Below are 20189 nucleotides of genomic sequence, written 5' to 3'. Positions count from 1 at the left end.
GGTGCTCCCTGGCTCTTCCCGCCTCTTGAGAGACCACATGGGTTTCTGGCGCAATTTTTGGCCAAGGCTGGAAGCCAATAACACTTCTTAATTTTGATCATGGATGTCATATTGTGGTCGGCGGTGTGTGGTGCGGTGCAGTTCTTGCCTGGCGTATAACAACTAGATCGGCAGCGCGCCTTGGCGCAAGGTGCCGGTTTCAACGATGTAATGGTGAAGTTAGTAGAAAGCCAGGCTTATCATATGTATTCAATCAGGATAAAAAAATAATAAAAAAGAAATATTCAAGTGTAATCGGAGCAAGACAACATCAATGGATACCAAAACTACAGTACAACACATCTCCATAGCCACCAGAACGATAGTACAACACATTTGAAGAATGGAATGTTCATATACAGGGTAAATTAAAGGATGCAATGTTCATACACGGTAGATATTGGTCGTTGGAGGACTGAACACCGGTAATGGGCATGCACGGTGGACAGGTCCGTTCGTCTTGAACAGCAGTGTCAGAGAGAACGATGACACTCATTGTGTTCTCATTGAGCCCGAGTCTCAGATGGCCTTGTGAAGCCCAAGATGCTCTAACAGGAGATCAATCATCATTCTAACTGGGATCCTTACAATGCTTGTCTTGGCCTGTGTCATAGGAAATTTCAGAATGGTTATATAATTTTCCAGATTACTAAAGTTGACAGCAGTTGGTTTTATACCATGAAAACAAAGGTCTGGGTAACTAAAGGACATCAATCTTTGTTGTGCAAGAGTTTTATTAGATTCTTACTGTCCTGGTCGACAATTGAGACATAGTAATTGAAAAAAAAAATCAAATGCTACCATGAATCATAAGATAAACCAGCAGAAAATCTAAAGCCTAAACATCGGACAAAGTCACACACACGAGCAGATCGCTTCAAGTATTGTACAAAGAACAATGGCCTAGGAAACCAATCCACAATCCAGCGAGTTTGCTACAAAGAAAATCCTAAGGACAATCTGTACACACTCATACGCAAGCATCAATTCTGGTGTTTCCAACTTTAATGATAGGCTAATCGAAACGAGAGGCCAAGTCGTCTTGGATAATCATTTTGAAAAGTCTAATTAGACAATGTTAAGTGCAAGAGAGGCAAGGTGACTAATTCAACAATGCGCCAGGAACAGCCAGAAAAAGACGATTGCACCCACATGTCCATTGTAGTTCTTGTAGTCCTTGTTTGTTTTGCATCAGGCAGACCAATGTTACCAAGAATGGCATTAACGATAGAGTTTGGGCTGACCATCTCTTCAGTTAATGAGACACCAAACGATTCAATAGGTATAATATATTTGGAAACAGAATGTGTCAGGCCAGGCTCAAAAACAAGAATGAGACGACAAGTAAGAAAACAACGGTGGCACAAGTTAATATGTGAATAGGTGGCCTTTAGATCGTTTAATAGATTCATTATGTGAGTATACATACTAACTAAAAATCAATACCACAACTAAATTATAATCAATAGATTTGGAGTATTCTTTCTGAAAAGGGCAGCATTTTTATACACAGCCCGAATAACAGTAAGATCACTCACGTGAACCCTAGATCGATACTACTGAAGTACATAATTTATAAGCGACCAACAGCTCGTGTTTACCTTGTTCATTGGTGGCACCGTGGACTGCGTTTTCCATGTTCCTGTCGCCGGCATGGTGGACAGGAGTTCCCTCCATGCACTGATTGGTATTGAGTAGTCAGTTGCTTTCAGATCACAAAGAACTACATCAAACAAAGATCAATTTACCTAAAGGATGCATGTCCTGCATACAATAAAATTGTATATTAGACAATGCTAAGAGCTAGAAATATTGATTGGTGCAAGTTTGAAGAGAACAAATCTAAATTACATCGTACTTGAATCTTAGCAAAGCAAATGGTCAAATAATATATGTATGAGTGGTAGAAGAACAGCAATGGCCCAAAGCAGATACGCGGAACAACAATCAGGATCCAGGAAGTCCAAGGCAAGGCCTCTAAAAAGAATCTGCTCCACACAAGAAGAAACCAAAGGCATTTTTACAGCAACGTAGCCAGTCCTGCCAAATAGTACATGAATTAAACAAGGAAATGAGCTTACCCAGTAGGAGCATGACTGGCACGACCACCGGCAGTAGAGGCGAATGACAGAATCGTCCGTGGAAGGAAAAATCGAGCATGGCAAGTAACCTGCAGTGCAAACCATGCGTCAAATATAAAGCTGCAACCTAATTTTCCGCCACACACCAATATGAGTCTCAATCTAAAAAAGTAGAGCCAGACCAGGCCAAGACACTAATAGGAATCTCAATATAAGGGTACAATGACCAGGCCAAGAAAATAAAAAGTGTCATCAGTAAAGTAGTTGACAATAAACTATAAGCTCTAATCATAGAACTATTGTTGCAGGTCAAAACAACTGAAGTGATCCTAGAACAACCTATGTCAAGCATAACTCCAACACCGTGTTCACTTCCCGGACTCCGCCGAGAAGAGACCATCACGGTTACACACGCGGTTGATGTATCTTAATTAAGGTCAATTTTAGGTTTTCTACAACCGGACATTAACAAATTCCCATCTGCCCATAACCGCGGGCACGGCTTTCGAAAATTCAAATCCCTGCAGGGGTGTCCCAACTTAGCCCATCACAAGCTCTCACGGTCAACGAAGGATATTCCTTCTAGCGGGAAGACCCGATCAGGCTAGGAATCCCGGTTACAAGACATCCTCGACAATGGTAAAACAAGTCCAGCAACATCGCCCGAATGTGCCGGCAAATCCCGATAGGAGCTGCACATATCTCGTTCTCAGGGCACACTCAGATGAGCAGTCCGTACAACTAAAACCAGCTCTCGAGTTTTCCCGAGGTGGCGCTGCAAGGGGCTCTAGTTTGGACCAACACTCAGAGGAGCACTGGCCCGGGGGGGTTAGAATAATGATGACCCTTGAGTCTGCAGAACCCAAGGGAAAGAAAAGGCTAGGTGGCAAATGGTAAAACCAAGGTTGGGCATTGCCGAGGAGTTTTATTCAAGGCGAACTGTCAAGGGGTTCCCATTATAACCCAACCGCACAAGGAACGCAAAATCCGGGAACATAACATCGATATGACGGAAACTAGGGCGGCAAGAGTGGAACAAAACACCAGGCATAAGGCCGAGCCTTCCACCCTTTACCAAGTATATAGATGCATTAATTAAATAAGAGATATTGTGATATCCCAAACAAATAATCATGTTCCAACAAGGAACAACATAGCCATGTTCCAACAAGGAACAAACTTCAATCTTCACCTGCAACTAACAACGCTATAAGAGGGGCTGAGCAAAGCGGTAACATAGCCAAACAACGGTTTGCTAGGACAAGGTGGGTTAGAGGCTTGGTTCAATAATATGGGAGGCATGATAAGCAAGTGGTAGGTATCGTAGCATAGGCATAGCAAAAGAGCGAGCAACTAGCAAGCAAATATAGAAGTGATTTCGAGGGTATGGTCATCTTGCCTGAAAAGTTATCAGAGTTGACTGGATCCTCGAAAGCAAACTCAACGGGCTCCTCGTTAGCGAACTCGTCTCCCGGCTCTATCCAAACAAGCAAACGGAACACAATCAACCACGTGCAAACTCAAACAACATGATGCAAACATGGTATGCCATGCGGGATGCGATGTGTGATGCATATGCAAGACTTGACAAGGAATGGATGAACCTGGCCTCAACTTGGAAATCCAAGTGTGCCACTGGAAAGGTGAGGTGATTTCGGTTGAAATCGATATAAAGAACACCGAAATTGGAGACACGGTTTGGAAATGGCAAGCAAAACAAATATGGCACCGGTCTGCGATATACAGCAAGTAGCCATCTAAATGCAACAAGACAAACATTCTACAACACTCAAACACGGCAACAAAGTACATGGCAGGGATCCACTCATGAAGCTTAACAAAATATGAACACTGAGCTACGGCCAATTCATCCGTTAACAGGTTCAAACAAGCATGGCAAAAGCGCAATTGGTAAACAGATTTCAGACTTAGTGAAATTAACACTTGTCTGGAATTTCAGATCAGGTAGCACACTTTGGAGCAATAAAACTATATGCTACAGGAACTTAACATGGCAAAGCAAGGCATGGCATGAAGCTACTCCAAGATCTTAACAAAAGTCCCTTAGTGACCTTGAGCCAAAAGGGATCAGAAAATACAATTGCAAGCATGTGAACATGACAAAATCATAATCAGATCTCAGACTTAGAGAAAAACTGGAGCATGCAAATCAGATATCAAGTAGACATGTTTACGAGCTCGATGCACTCACTACAGAGCAAGGCATGACAAACTAAGCATACACCCATCAAGAATACATGGCATAGAAACTAGACATGGCAAGAACAACAACATAGCATGCACGGATCAACTACAACATCCTCGGCAAAATCGCTAATAAGTAGACAATCTGCCCAGATTCACGAAATAGCAAAAGTAGAGCTCGATTGACTCTAGCTAGGGTGCTCCATAATTGCAAACAAAGGCATGGATGGATAGAGCACTACAAGATTAACAAAACATCCTTACTGATCATCTTCAAAAGAGGCACGGATCACTAGGAAACAACATGAACATATTAAAGGAAATATGCCCTAGAGGCAATAATAAAGTTATTATTTATTTCCTTATATCATGATAAAAGTTTATTATTCATGCTAGAATTGTATTAACCGAAAACATAATACATGTGTGAATACATAGACAAACAAAGTGTCACTAGTATGCCTCTACTTGACTAGCTCGTTAATCAAAGATGGTTATGTTTCCTAACCATGAACAAAGAGTTGTCATTTGATTAACGGGATCACATCATTAGTTGAATGATCTAATTGACATGACCCATTCCATTAGCTTAGCACCCGATCGTTTAGTATGTTGCTATTGCTTTCTTCATGACTTATACATGTTCCTATGACTATGAGATTATGCAACTCCCGTTTGCCGGAGGAACACTTTGTGTGCTACCAAACGTCACAACGTAACTGGGTGATTATAAAGGAGCTCCACAGGTGTCTCCAAAGGTACATGTTGGGTTGGCGTATTTCGAGATTAGGATTTGTCACTCCGATTGTCGGAGAGGTATCTCTGGGCCCCCTCGGTAATGCACATCACTGAAGCCTTGCAAGCATTGCAACTAATGAGTTAGTTGCGGGATGATGTATTATGGAACGAGTAAAGAGACTTGCCGGTAACGAGATTGAACTAGGTATTGGATACCGACGATCGAATCTCGGGCAAGTAACATACCGATGACAAAGGGAATAACGTATGTTGTTATGCGGTCTGACCGATAAAGATCTTCGTAGAATATGTAGGAGCCAATATGGGTATCCAGGTCCCGCTATTGGTTATTAACCGGAGACGTGTCTCGGTCATGTCTACATTGTTCTCGAACCGTAGGGTCCGCACGCTTAAGGTTTCGATGACAGTTATATTATGAGTTTATGAGTTTTGATGCACCGAAGGAGTTCGGAGTCCCGGATGAGATCGGGGACATGACGAGGAGTCTCGAAATGGTCGAGACGTAAAGATCGATATATTGGACGACTATATTCGGACATCGGAAAGGTTCCGAGTGATTCGGATATTTTTCGGAGTACCGGGTAGTTACGGGAGAAGCAATGGGCCTTGATGGGCTTTAGTGGGAAGAGGAGAAAGGGCCAAGGGGCTGCTGCGCCCCCCCTCCCCTCTAGTCCGAATTGGACTAGGGAAAAGGGGGCCGGCCACCTTTCCTTCTCCTCCACTTCCTTCTCCCTTCCTCCCCTCTTGGTGGACTCCTACTAGGACTTGGAGTCCTAGTAGGACTCCACATCCTGGCCGCACCAATTGCCTTGGCCGGCCTCCTCCTCCTCCATACTTTATATACTGAGGCAAGGGGCACCCCATGAACACAAGTTGATCTTCGTGATCGTTCCTTAGCCGTGTGCGGTGCCCCCCTCCACCATATTCCACCTCGGTCATATTGTAGCGGTGCTTAGGCGAAGCCCTGCGATGGTAGAACATCAAAATCGTCACCACACCGTCGTGCTGACGGAACTCCACCCCGACGCTTTGCTGGATCGGAGCCCGGGGATCGCCATCGAGATGAACGTGTGCCAAGAACTCGGAGGTGCCGGAGTAACGGTGCTTGGATCGGTCGGATCGTGAAGACGTACGACTACATCAACCGCGTTGTCACAACACTTCCGCTGTCGGTCTACAAGGGTACGTAGATCACACTCTCCCCTCTCGTTGCTATGCATCACCATGATCTTGCGTGTGCGTAGGAATTTTTTTGAAATTACTACGAAACCCAACAGTGGCATCTGAGCCTAGGTTTTTATGGTTTGATGTTATATGCACGAGTAGAACACAAGTGAGTTGTGGGCGATATAAGTCATATTGCTTACCAGCATGTCATACTTTGGTTCGGCGGTATTGTTGGATGAAGCGGCCCGGACCGACATTACGCGTACGCTTACGCGAGACTGGTTCTACCGCCGTGCTTTGCACACAGGTGGCTGGCGGGTGTCAATTTCTCCAACTTTAGTTGAACCGAGTGTGGCTACGCCCGGTCCTTGCGAAGGTTAAAACAACACCAACTTGACAAACTATCGTTGTGGTTTTTGATGCATAGGTAAGAACGGTTCTTGCTAAGCCCGTAGCAGCCACGTAAAACTTGCAACAACAAAGTAGAGGACGTCTAACTTGTTTTTGCAGGGCATGTTGTGATGTGATATGGTCAAGACGTGATGAGATATAAGTTGTTGTATGAGATGATCATGTTTTGTTGAAGTTATCAGCAACTGGCAAAATCCTTATGGTTGTCTCTCTATTGCATAAGATGCAAGCGTCCAATAATTTCTTTACTTTATCGCTATGCGATAGCAATAGTTGCAAGAGCAATTGTTGGCGAGACGACCACGTGACGACACATTGATATAGATCAAGATGATGGAGATCATGGTGTCATGCCGGTGACGATATAGATCATGACAGTACTTTGGAGATGGAGATCAAAGAAGCAAGATGATGATGGCCATATCATGTCACATATTTTGATTGCATATGATGTTTATCTTTTATACATCTTATTTTTGCTTAGTTTGACGGTAGCATTTTAAGATGATCTCTCACTAATTATCAAGAAGTGTTCTCCCTGAGTATGCACCGTTGCGAAAGTTCTTCGTGCTGAGACACCACGTGATGATCGGGTGTGATAGGCTCTACGTTCAAATACAACGGGTGCAAAACAGTTGCACACACGGAATACTCAGGTTATACTTGACAAGCCAAGCATATACAGATATGGCCTCGGAACACGGAGACCGAAAGGTCGAGCGTGAATCATATAGTAGATATGATCAACATAGTGATGTTCACCAATGAAACTGCTCCATTTCACGTGATGATCGGACATGGTTTAGTTGATTTGGATCACGTGATCACTTAGAAGATTAGAGGGATGTCTATCTAAGTGGGAGTTCTTAAGTAATATGATTAATTGAACTTAAATTTATCATGAACTTAGTCCTGGTAGTATTTTGCAAATTATGTTGTAGATCAATAGCTCGCGTTATTGCTTTCATATGTTTATTTTGATATGTTCCTAGAGAAAAATTGTGTTGAAAGATGTTAGTAGCAATGATGCGGATTGGATCCGTGATCTGAGGTTTATCCTCATTGCTGCATAGAGGAATTATGTCCTTGATGCACCGCTAGGTGATAGACCTATTGCAGGAGCAGATGCTGACGTTATGAAAGTTTGGCTAGCTAAATATGATGACTACTTGATAGTTTAGTGCACCATGCTTAACGGCTTAGAATCGGGACTTCAAAGACGTTTTGAACGTCATGGACCATATGAGATGTTCCAGGAGTTGAAGTTAATATTTCAAGCAAATACCCGTGTTGAGAGATATGAAGTCTCCAACAAGTTCTATAGCTAAAAGATGAAGGAGAATCGCTCAACTAGTGAGCATGTGCTCAGATTGTCTGGGTACTACAATCGCTTGAATCAAGTGGGAGTTAATCTTCCAGATAAGATAGTGATTGACAGAATTCTCTAGTCACCATCACCAAGTTAGTAGAACTTCGTGATGAACTATAGTATGCAAGGGATGACGAAAACGAATCCCGAGCTTTTCATGATGATGAAATCGATGAAGGTAGAAATCAAGAAAGAGCATCAAGTGTTGATGGTTGACAAATCACTAGTTTCAAGAAAAGGGCAAAGGGAAGAAGGGGAACTTCAAGAAGAACGGCAAGCAAGTTGCTGCTCAAGTGAAGAAGCCCAAGTCTGGTCCTAAGCCTGAGACTAAGTGCTTCTACTGCAAAGGGACTGGTCACTGGAAGCGGAACTGCCCCAAGTATTTGGCGGATAAGAAGGATGGCAAAGTGAACAAAAGTATATTTGATATACATGTTATTGATGTGTACTTTACTAGTGTTTATAGCAACCCCTCAGTATTTGATACTGGATCAGTTGCTAAGAGTAGTAACTCGAAACAGGAGTTGCAGAATAATCAGAGACTAGTTAAGGGTGAAGTAACGATGTGTGTTGGAAGTAGTTCCAAGATTGATATGATCATCATCGCACACTCCCTATACTTTCGGGATTAGTGTTGAACCTGAATAAGTGTTATTTGGTGTTTGCGTTAAGCATGAATATGATTTGATCATGTTTATTGTAATACGATTATTCATTTAAGTAAGAGAATAAATTGTTCTTCTATTTACATGAATAAAACCTTATATGGTTACACACCCAATGAAAATAGTTCGTTGGATCTCGATCGTAGTGATACACATAATCATAATATTGAAACCAAAAGATGCAAAGTTAATAATGATAGTGCAACTTATTTGTAGCACTGCCGTTTAGGTCATATTGGTGTAAAGCGCATGAAGAAACTCCATGCTGATGGGATTTTGGAATCACTTGATTATGAATCACTTGGTGCTTGCGAACCATGCCTTATGGGCAAGATGACTAAAGACTCCGTTCTCCGGAACAATGGAGCGAGCAACTGACTTATTGGAAATAATACATACTGATGTATGCGATCCGATGAGTGTTGAAGCTCGCGGTGGGTATCGTTATTTTCTGACCTTCACATATGATTTGAGCAGATATGGGTATATCTGCTTGATGAAACAGAAGTCTGAAACATTTGAAAAGTTCAAAGAATTTCAGAGTGAAGTGGAAAATCATCGTGACAAGAAAATAAAAGTTTATGATCGCAGAGGTAAAATATTTGAGTTACGAGTTTGGTCTTCAATTAAAACAATGTGAAATAGTTTCACTACTCACGCCACCTGGAACACCATAGTGTAATGGTGTGTCCGAACGTCATAACCATACTTTATTAGATATAGTGCGATCTATGTGTCTCTTACCGATCTACCACTATCGTTTTGGGGTTATGCATTAGAGACAGCTGCATTCACGTTAAAGAGGGCACCATCTAAATCCGTTGAGACGACATCGTGTGAAGTATGGTTTGGCAAGAAACCTAAGCTGTCGTTTCTTAAAATTTGGAGTTGCGATACTTATGTGAAAAAGTTCCATCTCGATAAGCTCAAACTCAAATCGGAGAAATATGTCTTCGTAGGATACCCAAAGGAGACAGTTGGGTACACCTTCTATCATAGATCCGAAGGCAAGACATTCGTTGCTAAGAATGGATCCTTTCTAGAGAAGGAGTTTCTCTCGAAAGAAATGAGTGGGAGGAAAGTAGAACTTGATAAGGTAATTGTACCTTCTCCCTTATTGGAAAGTAGTTCATCACAGAAATCTGTTCCTGTGACTACTACACCAATTAGTGAGGAAGCTAATGATGATGATCATGTAACTTCAGATCAAGTTACTACCGAATCTCGTAGGTAAACCAGAGTGAGATCCACACCAGAGTGGTACGGTAATCTTGTTCTGGAAGTTATGTTACTAGACCATGACGAACCTACGAACTATGAGGAAGCGATGATGAGCCCAGATTCCGCAAAATGGCTTGAGGCCATGAAATCTGAGATGGGATCCATGTATGAGAACAAAGTATGGACTTTGGTTGACTTGCCCGATGATCGGCAAGCCATAGAAAATAAATGGATCTTCAAGAGGAAGACGGACGCTGATAGTAGTGTTACTATCTACAAAGCTAGAATTGTCGCAAAAGGTTTTCGACAAGTTCAAGGTGTTGACTACGATGAGAGTTTCTCACTCGTATCTATGCTTAAATCTGTCCGAATCATGTTAGCAATTGCCGCATTTTATGAAATCTGGCAAATGGATAACAAAATTGCAATCCTTAATGGATTTCTTAAAGAAGAGTTGTATATGATGCAACCAGAAGTTTTTGTCAATCCTAAAGGTGTTAACAAAATGTGCAAACTCTAGCGATCCATCTACGGACTGGTGTAAGCATCTCGGAGTTGGAATATACGCTTTGATAAGTTGATCAAAGCATATAGTTTTATACAGACTTGCGGTGAAGTCTGTATTTACAAGAAAGTGAGTGGGAGCACTACAGCATTTCTGATAAGTATATGTGAATGACATATTGTTGATCGGAAATAATGTAGAATTATTCTGCAAAGCATAAAGGAGTGTTTGAAAAGAGTTTTTCAAAGAAAGACCTCGGTGAAGTTGCTTACATATTGAGCATCAAGATCTATAGAGATAGATCAAGGCGCTTGATAAGTTTTTTCAATAAATACATACCTTGACAAGATTTTGAAGTAGTTCAAAATGGAACAGTCAAAGAAAGAGTTTCTTGCCTATGTTAAAAGGTGTGAAATTGAGTAAGACTCAAAGCCCGACCACGGCAGAAGATAGAAAGAGAATGAATGTCATTCCCTATGCCTTGGTCATAGGTTCTATAAAGTATGCCATGCTGTATACCAGATCTATTGTATGCCCTACCACTGAGTTTGGCAAGGGAGTACGATAGTGATCTAGGAGTAGATCACTGGACAGCGGTCAAAATTATCCTTAGTGGAATAAGGATATGTTTCTCGATTATGGAAGTGAAAAAAGGTTCGTCGTAAAGGGTTACGCCGATGCAAGTTTTGACACTAATCTAGATGACTCTAAGTCTCGGTCTAGATACATATTGAAAGTGGGAGCAATTAGCTAGAGTAGCTCCATGCAGAGCATTGTTGACATAGAAATTTGCAAAATACATGCGGATCTGAATGTGGCAGACCCGTTGACTAAGATTCTCTCACAAGCAAAACATGATCACACCTTAGTACTCTTTGGGTGTTAATCACATAGCGATGTGAACTAGATTACTGAATCTAGTAAACCCTTTGGGTGTTGGTCACATGGCGATGTGAACTGTGGGTGTTAATCACATGATGATGTGAACTATCGATGTTAATCACATGGTGATGTGATCTAGATTATTGACTCTAGTGCAAATGGGAGACTGAAGGAAATATGCCCTAGAGGCAATAATAAAGTTATTATTTATTTCCTTATATCATGATAAAAGTTTATTATTCATGCTAGAATTGTATTAACCGGAAACATAATACATGTGTGAATACATAGATAAACAGAGTGTCACTAGTATGCCTCTACTTGACTAGCTTGTTAATCAAAGATGGTTATGTTTCCTAACCATGAACAAAGAGTTGTCATTTGATTAACGGGATCGCATCATTAGTTGAATGATCTGATTGACATGACCCATTCCATTAGCTTAGCACCTGATCGTTTAGTATGTTCCTATTGCTTTGTTCATGACTTATACATGTTCCTATGACTATGAGATTATGCAACTCCCGTTTGCCGGAGGAACACTTTGTGTGCTACCAAACGTCACAACGTAACTGGGTGATTATAAAGGAGCTCTACAGGTGTCTCCAAAGGTACATGTTGGGTTGGCGTATTTCAAGATTAGGATTTGTCACTCCGATTGTCGGAGAGGTATCTCTGGGCCCCCTCGGTAATGCACATCACTGAAGCCTTGCAAGCATTGCAACTAATGAGTTAGTTGCGGGATGATGTATTACGGAACGAGTAAAGAGACTTTCCGGTAACGAGATTGAACTAGGTATTGGATACCGACGATCGAATCTCGGGTAAGTAACATACCGATGACAAAGGGAACAACGTATGTTGTTATGCGGTCTGACCGATAAAGATCTTCGTAGAATATGTAGGAGCCAATATGGGCATCCAGGTCCCGCTATTGGTTATTGACTGGAGACGTGTCTCGGTCATGCCTACATTGTTCTCGAACCGTAGGGTCCGCACGCTTAAGGTTTCGATGACAGTTATATTATGAGTTTATGAGTTTTGATGTACCGAAGGAGTTCGGAGTCCCGGATGAGATCGGGGACATGACGAGGAGTCTCAAAATGGTCGAGACGTAAAGATCGATATATTGGACGACTATATTCGGACATCGGAAAGGTTCCGAGTGATTCAGGTATTTTTCGGAGTACCGGGTAGTTACGGGAGAAGCAATGGGCCTTGATGGGCTTTAGTGGGAAGAGGAGAAAGGGCCAAGGGGCTGCTGCGCCCCCCTCCCCTCTAGTCCGAATTGGACTAGGGAAAAGGGGGCCGTCCACCTTTCCTTCTCCTCCACTTCCTTCTCCCTTCCTCCCCTCTTGGTGGACTCCTACTAGGACTTGGAGTCCTAGTAGGACTCCACATCCTGGCCGCACCAATTGCCTTGGCCGGCCTCCTCCTCCTCCATCCTTTATATACTGAGGCAAGGGGCACCCCATGAACACAAGTTGATCTTCGTGATCGTTCCTTAGCCGTGTGCGGTGCCCCCCTCCACCATATTCCACCTCAGTCATATTGTAGCGGTGCTTAGGCGAAGCCCTGCGATGGTAGAACATCAAAATCGTCACCACACCGTCGTGCTGACGGAACTCCTCCCCGACGCTTTGCTGGATCAGAGCCCGGGGATCGTCATCGAGCTGAACGTGTGCCAAGAACTCGGAGGTGCCGGAGTAACGGTGCTTGGATCGGTCGGATCGTGAAGACGTACGACTACATCAACCGCGTTGTCACAACGCTTCCGCTGTCGGTCTACAAGGGTACGTAGATCACACTCTCCCCTCTCGTTGCTATGCATCACCATGATCTTGCGTGTGCGTAGGAATTTTTTTGAAATTACTACGAAACCCAACACATATGGCATATTGATAAAGACACATCAAGGACTTAGTGGAATTGCTAAGTCCCTGAAATCAGCATTAACGAATGCACCACTTTGCAAGCTTGTGCTAATCACCACACACATCACAAAAATACATGGATGGCACCTCTGGAAAGATGAAAAAACACATAACAAAACTCATGTAGAGCTCAGGAGCATATCATGCACACAATAATCATGGCAAAAATGACAAATAGCTATTTGGTGCAGCAGATCTGACAATTAACTCAAATAGCACTCTTTCAACAGTATTTCGGGCATCAAGATGAACTCGAATGAAAATGATGCAATGAGATGAAATGATGTGCTTTCTGAGACGAACATTTTGATATGCTACACGCGCAAAACGGAGCTACAGATGCAAAGTTACGACGTGATGAACATGGGCATTTGAAACATGGCAATCTCGGGGACTTGGTAGAAATATCTCACTCCGAGAACAGATCTAGGGTTCGTGCACGCGAACCGAGGCAACTCCGGCGAGCTCGACGCAACTCCGGCGAGGTCGAAGAAGCAGTGGGGAGGCGAGGGGGAGGCAGATCCGGCCTCTCCCGACCGGATCCGACGGCGGTGGGGCGGCTCCGGCCACCGCGGTGGTCGAGGAGGCGCGGCAAGCTCGCGGGGTGTCCGGCGGCAAGCTCCGGCCGGTGAGAAGAAGCGCGGCGGTCGCCGGCGCTGCAAGGGCGGCGGGGCAGCGACTGGTGCTGAGGAGGGAGACGGCGGGGCACGGGGCGCGGTCGCGGGCCTGAGCGGGCCGCGGCGAAGAGGGCGCACCGGCGCGGTGGCTCGGCCAGTCGCGGAGCGACACGTGGCGGCGGACGGCGAATCGGACATGTCCGGCGTGGTGGAAGAAATGTCTGGCGGCGGCGGGGAGAGTTAGGGTAGGGTTTGCACCGCGAATTTCGAAGGGGATCACATATATAAATATATAGGTAGAGGGAGCTAGGAGAGTCCAAATAAGGTGCGGTTTTCGGCCACGCGATCGTGATCGAACGACCGAGATGATGGAGAGAGTTTTGGTGGGTTTTGGGCCAAATTGGAGGGGTGTTGGGCTGCAACACACACGAGGCCTTCTCGGTCCCTCGGTTGACCGTTGGAGCATCAAACGAAGTCCAAATGGTACGAAACTAGACATGCGGTCTACCGGTAGTAAACCAAGGCCGCTTGGCAAGTCTCGGTCCAATCCGTAAATGTTTAACCCCCACACATGAAAAGAGGTAGAAAAGGGACACCGGATGACATAGGAGCGCCGGATTGCAAAACGGACAACGGGGAAAATGCTCGGATGCATGAGACGAACAAGTATGCAAATGAAATTCACATGATGACATGATATGCAATGCATGACACGCAAGCAAAGACAAGGCAACAACAGCGAATAAGCGGAGGACACCTGGCACATCGGTCTCGGGGCGTTACAGGGGGCTACTGAGGGAGTCCTGGACTAAGGGGTTGTAACGCCCTCGATGCGGCTATATCTTCCACGTGTCGAAGCACGACTTAGAGGCATAATCGCATTGAAAGCAATGTCGCAAGTGAGGTAATCTTCACACAACCCATGTAATACATAAGGGAAAAGATACATAGTTGGCTTACAATCGCCACTTCACACAAATACATGAATAAAGCATTACATCAACCAGATACAATCAAGGTCCGACTACGGAACCAATTTAAAAGAAGAACCCCAAATGCGACAAAGGTCCCCGATCGACCCCAACTGGACTCCACTACTGATCAACTAGAACGAAACAACACAAAGGACAAGATCTTCAAAGAGCTCCTCCTTGAGCTTGGTTGCGTCATCTGCACGGACTCATCGGGACCTGCAAGCTGGTTTTGGAAGAATCTGTGAGTCACGGGGACTCAGCAATCTCACACCATCGCGATCAATACTATTTAAGCTTATGGGTAAGGTAAAGGTATGAGGTGGAGCTGCAACAAGCGACTAGCATATATGGTGGCTAACATACGCAAATGAGAGCGAGAAGAGAAGGCAAAGCACGAACGAAGAACTATGATCAAGAAGTGATCCTATAACAACCTACGTCAAGCATTACTCCAACACCGGGTTCACTTCCCGGACTCCGCTGGAAAGAGACCATCACGGTAACACACGCGGTTGATGCATTTTAATTAAGGTCAACTTCAGGTTTTCTACAACCGGACATTAACAAATTCCCATCTGCCCATAACCACGGGCACGGCTTTCGAAAGTTCAAATCCCTGCAGGGGTGTCCCAACTTAGCCCATGACAAGCTCTCATGGTCAACGAAGGATATTCCTTTTAGCGGGAAGACCCGATCAGACTCAGAATCCCGGTTACAAGACATTTTGACAAGGTAAAACTAAACCAGCAACACCGCCTGAATGTGCCGACAAATCCTGATAGGAGCTGCACATATCTCTTTCTCAGGGCACACTCAGATTGTCTTAGGTACGGGTAGGCCAGCCCAGAGTTGCCCCTGGTGGCCACCGGCAGCTGACAGGTTGGACCAACACTCAGAGGAGCATTGGCCCGGGGGGAGGGTTAAAATAAAAATGACCCTTGAGTCTGCAGAACCCAAGGGAAAGAAAAGGGGTAGGTGGCAAATGGTAAAACCAATGTTGGGCATTGCTGGAGTAGTTTTACTCAAGGCGAACTGTCAAGGGGTTCCCATTATTACCCAACCGCGTAAGGAACGCAAAATCCGGGAACATAACACCGATATGACAGAAACTAGGGCGGCAAGAGTGGAACAAAACATCAGGCATAAGGCCGGGCCTTCCACCCTTTACCAAGTATATAGATGCATTAATTAAATAAGATATATTGTGATATCCCAATAAGTAAACATGTTCCAACAAGGAACAAACTTCAATCTTCACCTGCAACTAACAACGCTATAAGAGGGGCTGAGCAAAGCGGTAACATAGCGAAACAACGGTTTGCTAGGACAAGGTGGGTTAGAGGCTTGGTTCAACAATATGGGAGGCATGATAAGCAAGTGGTAGGTATCGCAGCATAGGCATAGCAAAAGAGCGAGCATCTAGCAAGCAAAGATACAAGTGATTTCGAGGGTATGATCATCTTGCCTGAAATCCCGCAAGGAAGAAGAACGAGTCCATGAAGAAGACAAACGGACGTAGACGAACGGGTCCTCACAAACGCGACGTTACCGAATCCAACCCGAAGAAGCAAACACCGGAAAGAAGCACACACCATAGTAAACAACCAACACATGAACATGGTATGATATGCGGGATGCGGTATGCGATGCATATGCATGATTTGACAAGGAATGATTGAACCTGGCCTCAACTTGGAAATCCAAGAGTGCCACTGGAAAGGAGAGGTGATTTCGGTTGAAATCGATATAAAGATCGCCGGAATCGGATGCACGGTTTGGAAATGGCAAGCAAAACAAATATGGCACCGGTCTGCGATATACAGCAAGTAGCCATCTAAATGCAACAAGTTAAACATGCTACGGCACTCAAACATGGCAACAAAATACATGGCAGGGATCCACTCAATAAGCTTAACAAAAGATGAACACTGAGCTACGGCCAATTCATCCTTTAACAGGTTCAAACAAGCATGGCAAAAGTGAAATTGGTAAACAGGTTTCAGACTTGGTGAAATTAACACTTGTTTGGAATTTCAGATCAGGTAGCACACTTTGGAGCAAGAAAATTATATGCTACAGGAACTTAACATGGCAAACTAAAGCATGGCATGGAGCTACTCAAAGAGCTTAACAAAAGTCCCTTAGTGAACTTGAGCCAAAAGGGATCAGAAAATACAATTGCAAGCATGTGAACATGGCAAAAACATAATCCGATTACAGACTTGGTGAAAACTGGAGCATGCAAATTAGATATCAAGTAGGCATGTTTACGAGCTCGATGCACTCACTACAGAGCAAGGCATGATAATCTAAGCATACACCCATTAAGAATACCCATTATATAAGCTAGACATGGCAAGAACAATAACATAGCATGCACGGAACAACTACAACATCCTCGGCAAAATCGCTAACAAGTAGACAATCTGCCCAGATGCACGAAATAGCAAAAGTAGAGCTCGATTGACTCAAGCTAGGTTGCTCCATAATTGCAAACAAGGACATGTTTGGATAGAGCACTACAAGATTAACAAAACATCCTTAATGATCATCCTCAAAAGAGGCACGGATCACTAGGAAACAACAAGAACATAAGGCATATTGATATAAACAGTTCAAGGACTTAGTGAAATTGCTAAGTCCCTGAAATCAGCATTAACGAATGCACCACTTTGCAAGCTTGTGCTAGTCACCACACATATCACAAAAATACATGGATAGCACCTCTGGAAAGATGGCAAAGCATATAACAAAACTCATGTAGAGCTCAGGAGCATATCATGCACACATTAATCATGGCAAAAATGACAAATAGCTATTTCGTGCAGCAGATCTGACAAATAACTCAAATAACTCTCTTCCAAGAGCATTTCGGGCATCAATATGAGCTCAAATGAAAATGATGCAATGGGATGAAATGATGTACTCTCTGAGGCGAACATTTTGATATGCTACACGCATGAATCGGAGCTACGGATGCAAAGTTACGACATGATGAATATTGCAAAAAAATCTGGGACTTAGAGAAAAAAAACCCTAGGGTTTGTCCGGATCAGATCTGGATCGCCGGCGCGCGGATCGAGGATCGCCGTGGTCGGCGCCGGAGCTCGACGGAGAGGCCGCCGGGGAAGAGGGCCGGCGAGGTTGGGGCGCCGGATCCCGTCAGATCCGAACCGGAGGGGCGACGGGGAGGTGCGGCTGTGACGGAGGAGAAGGCTGCGGTGGTGTGGTGCCGGCCGGAGGGAACGCCGGAGCTTGCCGGCGATGGCGTCTGCGGCGGCCGGACGCGAGGGAGGGCCGGGCGGCTCGCTGCGCGGGAGGAAGAGGGGAGGCGTCGGGCGGCACGCCTCTTCGCGCCGGGAGGGCCGGACGCGGGTCCCTGGCGGCGGCGGCGAAGTGGGCACCCGGGCGGGCGAATCAGGCGGCGGCGGCGGGGTGGAAATGGACATGTCCGTCGGTGGCGTTTTGTCCGGTCGCGAGGAGAGGGAGAGGGTTAGGGTTTCACCCGTGAATTTCGGAGGGGGTTCTTTATATAGGCATAGAGGGAGTTAGGAGAGTCCAAATGAGGTGCGGTTTTCGGCCACGCGATTGTGATCGAACGCTCTAGATGATGGAGAGGGTTTTGGTGGGTTTAGGGCCAAAATGGAGGGGTGTTGGGCTGCAAAACACACGAGGCCTTTTCGGTCCCTCGGTTAACCGTTGGAGCATCAAACGAAGTCCAAATGGTACGAAACTTGACATGCGGTCTACCGGTAGTAAACCAAGGCCGCTTGGCAAGTCTCGGTCCAATCCAGAAATGTTTAACCCCCACACACGAAAGAAAGGTAGAAAAGACCACCGGAGGAGAACGGAGCGCCGGAAAGAAAAACGGACAACGGGAAAAATGCTCGGATGCATGAGACAAACATGTATGCAAATGAAATGCACATGATGACATGATATGCAATGCATGACACGCAAGCAATGACAAGGCAACAACAGCGAATAAGCGGAGGACACCTGGCACATCGGTCTCGGGGCGCTACAACACTCCACCACTACGAGAGGATCTCGTCCCGAGATCTAGAATGGCACCGGAGGGAAAAATGGAAGAGAAAGAGAAGAGGTAAAACTAAGTTGCTTCTTTGACCAATGAGTGAAACCAAAGAACCTTGAAAAAGGTTAAACCATTACGAGAGAAGCATACAACGGAGATGACAAAGCTGAAAACACTCCGTTAGAAAAGAGGAACAAGGGAGAACAACTTCGGGCAACACTCCAATTGTAAGAAAAGGGATTGAATAAGAACTTGGGCAAAGGGGAACAATACTCCAGATAAAACAAGATAGGGAAGGAATTAAACTTGACAAGATGAGAGGATACTTGAAAAGAGGACACGACACTCCGGTTAAAAGGATAAGCACGAAAAGAACATGGTCCTGACAATCCGAGATGATGAGTGAAAAAAGCAACACCTCAATGCCTCCGGATGAAAGAATCAAAGGTAGATCGTCGGAACAAAAGAGCGGAGAAGAAAAATAACAACTCCTACCACAATTGAACTTGTAAAGCACCGTTGCAAGAAAGGATTGCACGGGGTTGTTGGGAAAACAACAACGAAGAGGATAAGCTTGTAGTGGGCTTATGGAAAACATCTCAAGAACTTGAGGTGAAATTCTGCCACTAACGAAAACAATATTGGATTGATAAGAACAAGAAGACGAGGAACTTGTTCATCAGAAGGATAAAGAAGAACTTGGGTCATTTATGAGCACTGTAAATAGCAAAATCCTTAGGGAAATCTTTAGGTGAAAAATAACCCAAGATAACTCCAATGACGAGATTGATGGATTTAAAGTATCTCATTCTCAAAAACATGTGAATCATGGAACATGAACTCAAATTATCGAGAATGATATAATACCACCTCCAAAGATATGGTAGAAAGAAATTGCACTCCGGATAGCAAGAAGAAGAAAACTTGAGCTCCTTAGAAAAGAATCTTGATGAACGCTTCAAGAAGGAAATAAATCCTTGATGAACCATCATGTATAGCCTCCATGACGAAACTCCGGTAACAAAAGAATAAAAAGAAAGAGAAATTGAAAACACAAGGTGAATCCTTGCAATGATTTAGATGTATCTCCGTGATAATTAGAGCTTGGAACTCCGGGAAAGAAAAGATAAAGCATCTTGAACTGAGAATATGGTATGATGAACCACTCCGGAAAAAGAATTAATCACTTGGATGGGACAAGAATAAGAATTATGTTATGCGTATCCTTCAACAATTTAATTGCTGACAAGCAACGGATTTGGCATACTACTTATTCTCGTAGTGAAGGATTAAATATAGATATAGCGCAAACTCAATGGACCAC

The 20189-nt window shown here is 44.3% G+C and overlaps 1 protein-coding gene across 1 annotated transcript; it reads right to left on the bottom strand.

Moving 5' to 3' along the window:
• Positions 1–241: 241 nt before the first annotated feature.
• LOC147968026 (uncharacterized) lies at positions 242–18278 on the bottom strand. The gene is made up of 4 exons (XM_087523358.1): positions 18004–18278; positions 2121–2209; positions 1641–1762; positions 242–642 (listed from the first exon to the last, which is right to left on the bottom strand). The coding sequence occupies exons 1-4, from the start codon at positions 18276–18278 to the stop codon at positions 559–561; spliced, it is 570 nt and encodes a 189-aa protein (XP_087379484.1). The 3' UTR covers positions 242–558.
• Positions 18279–20189: the final 1911 nt, after the last annotated feature.

Source organism: Triticum urartu, chromosome 5A (genome assembly GCF_056163025.1).
Source record: "Triticum urartu cultivar PI428250 chromosome 5A, HENAU_Tu73, whole genome shotgun sequence".
Lineage (NCBI taxonomy): Eukaryota > Viridiplantae > Streptophyta > Magnoliopsida > Poales > Poaceae > Triticum > Triticum urartu.
Note: the sequence above shows the minus strand (reverse complement) of the source record. Positions and strands in the feature narration are given on the sequence as shown.

Bases quoted from the DNA above. Each gene is read 5' to 3' on its own strand.
- LOC147968026 (XM_087523358.1), bottom strand. From the start codon at position 18,278: ATGTCCATTTCCACCCCGCCGCCGCCGCCTGATTCGCCCGCCCGGGTG. The intron at 1,763-2,120 runs GTAAGCTCATTT...TGTTTGATGTAG, and splicing joins GCCAGTCATGCTCCTACTGG to TTCTTTGTGATCTGAAAGCA. The intron at 643-1,640 runs GTAAACACGAGC...CCTATGACACAG, and splicing joins CGGTGCCACCAATGAACAAG to GCCAAGACAAGCATTGTAAG.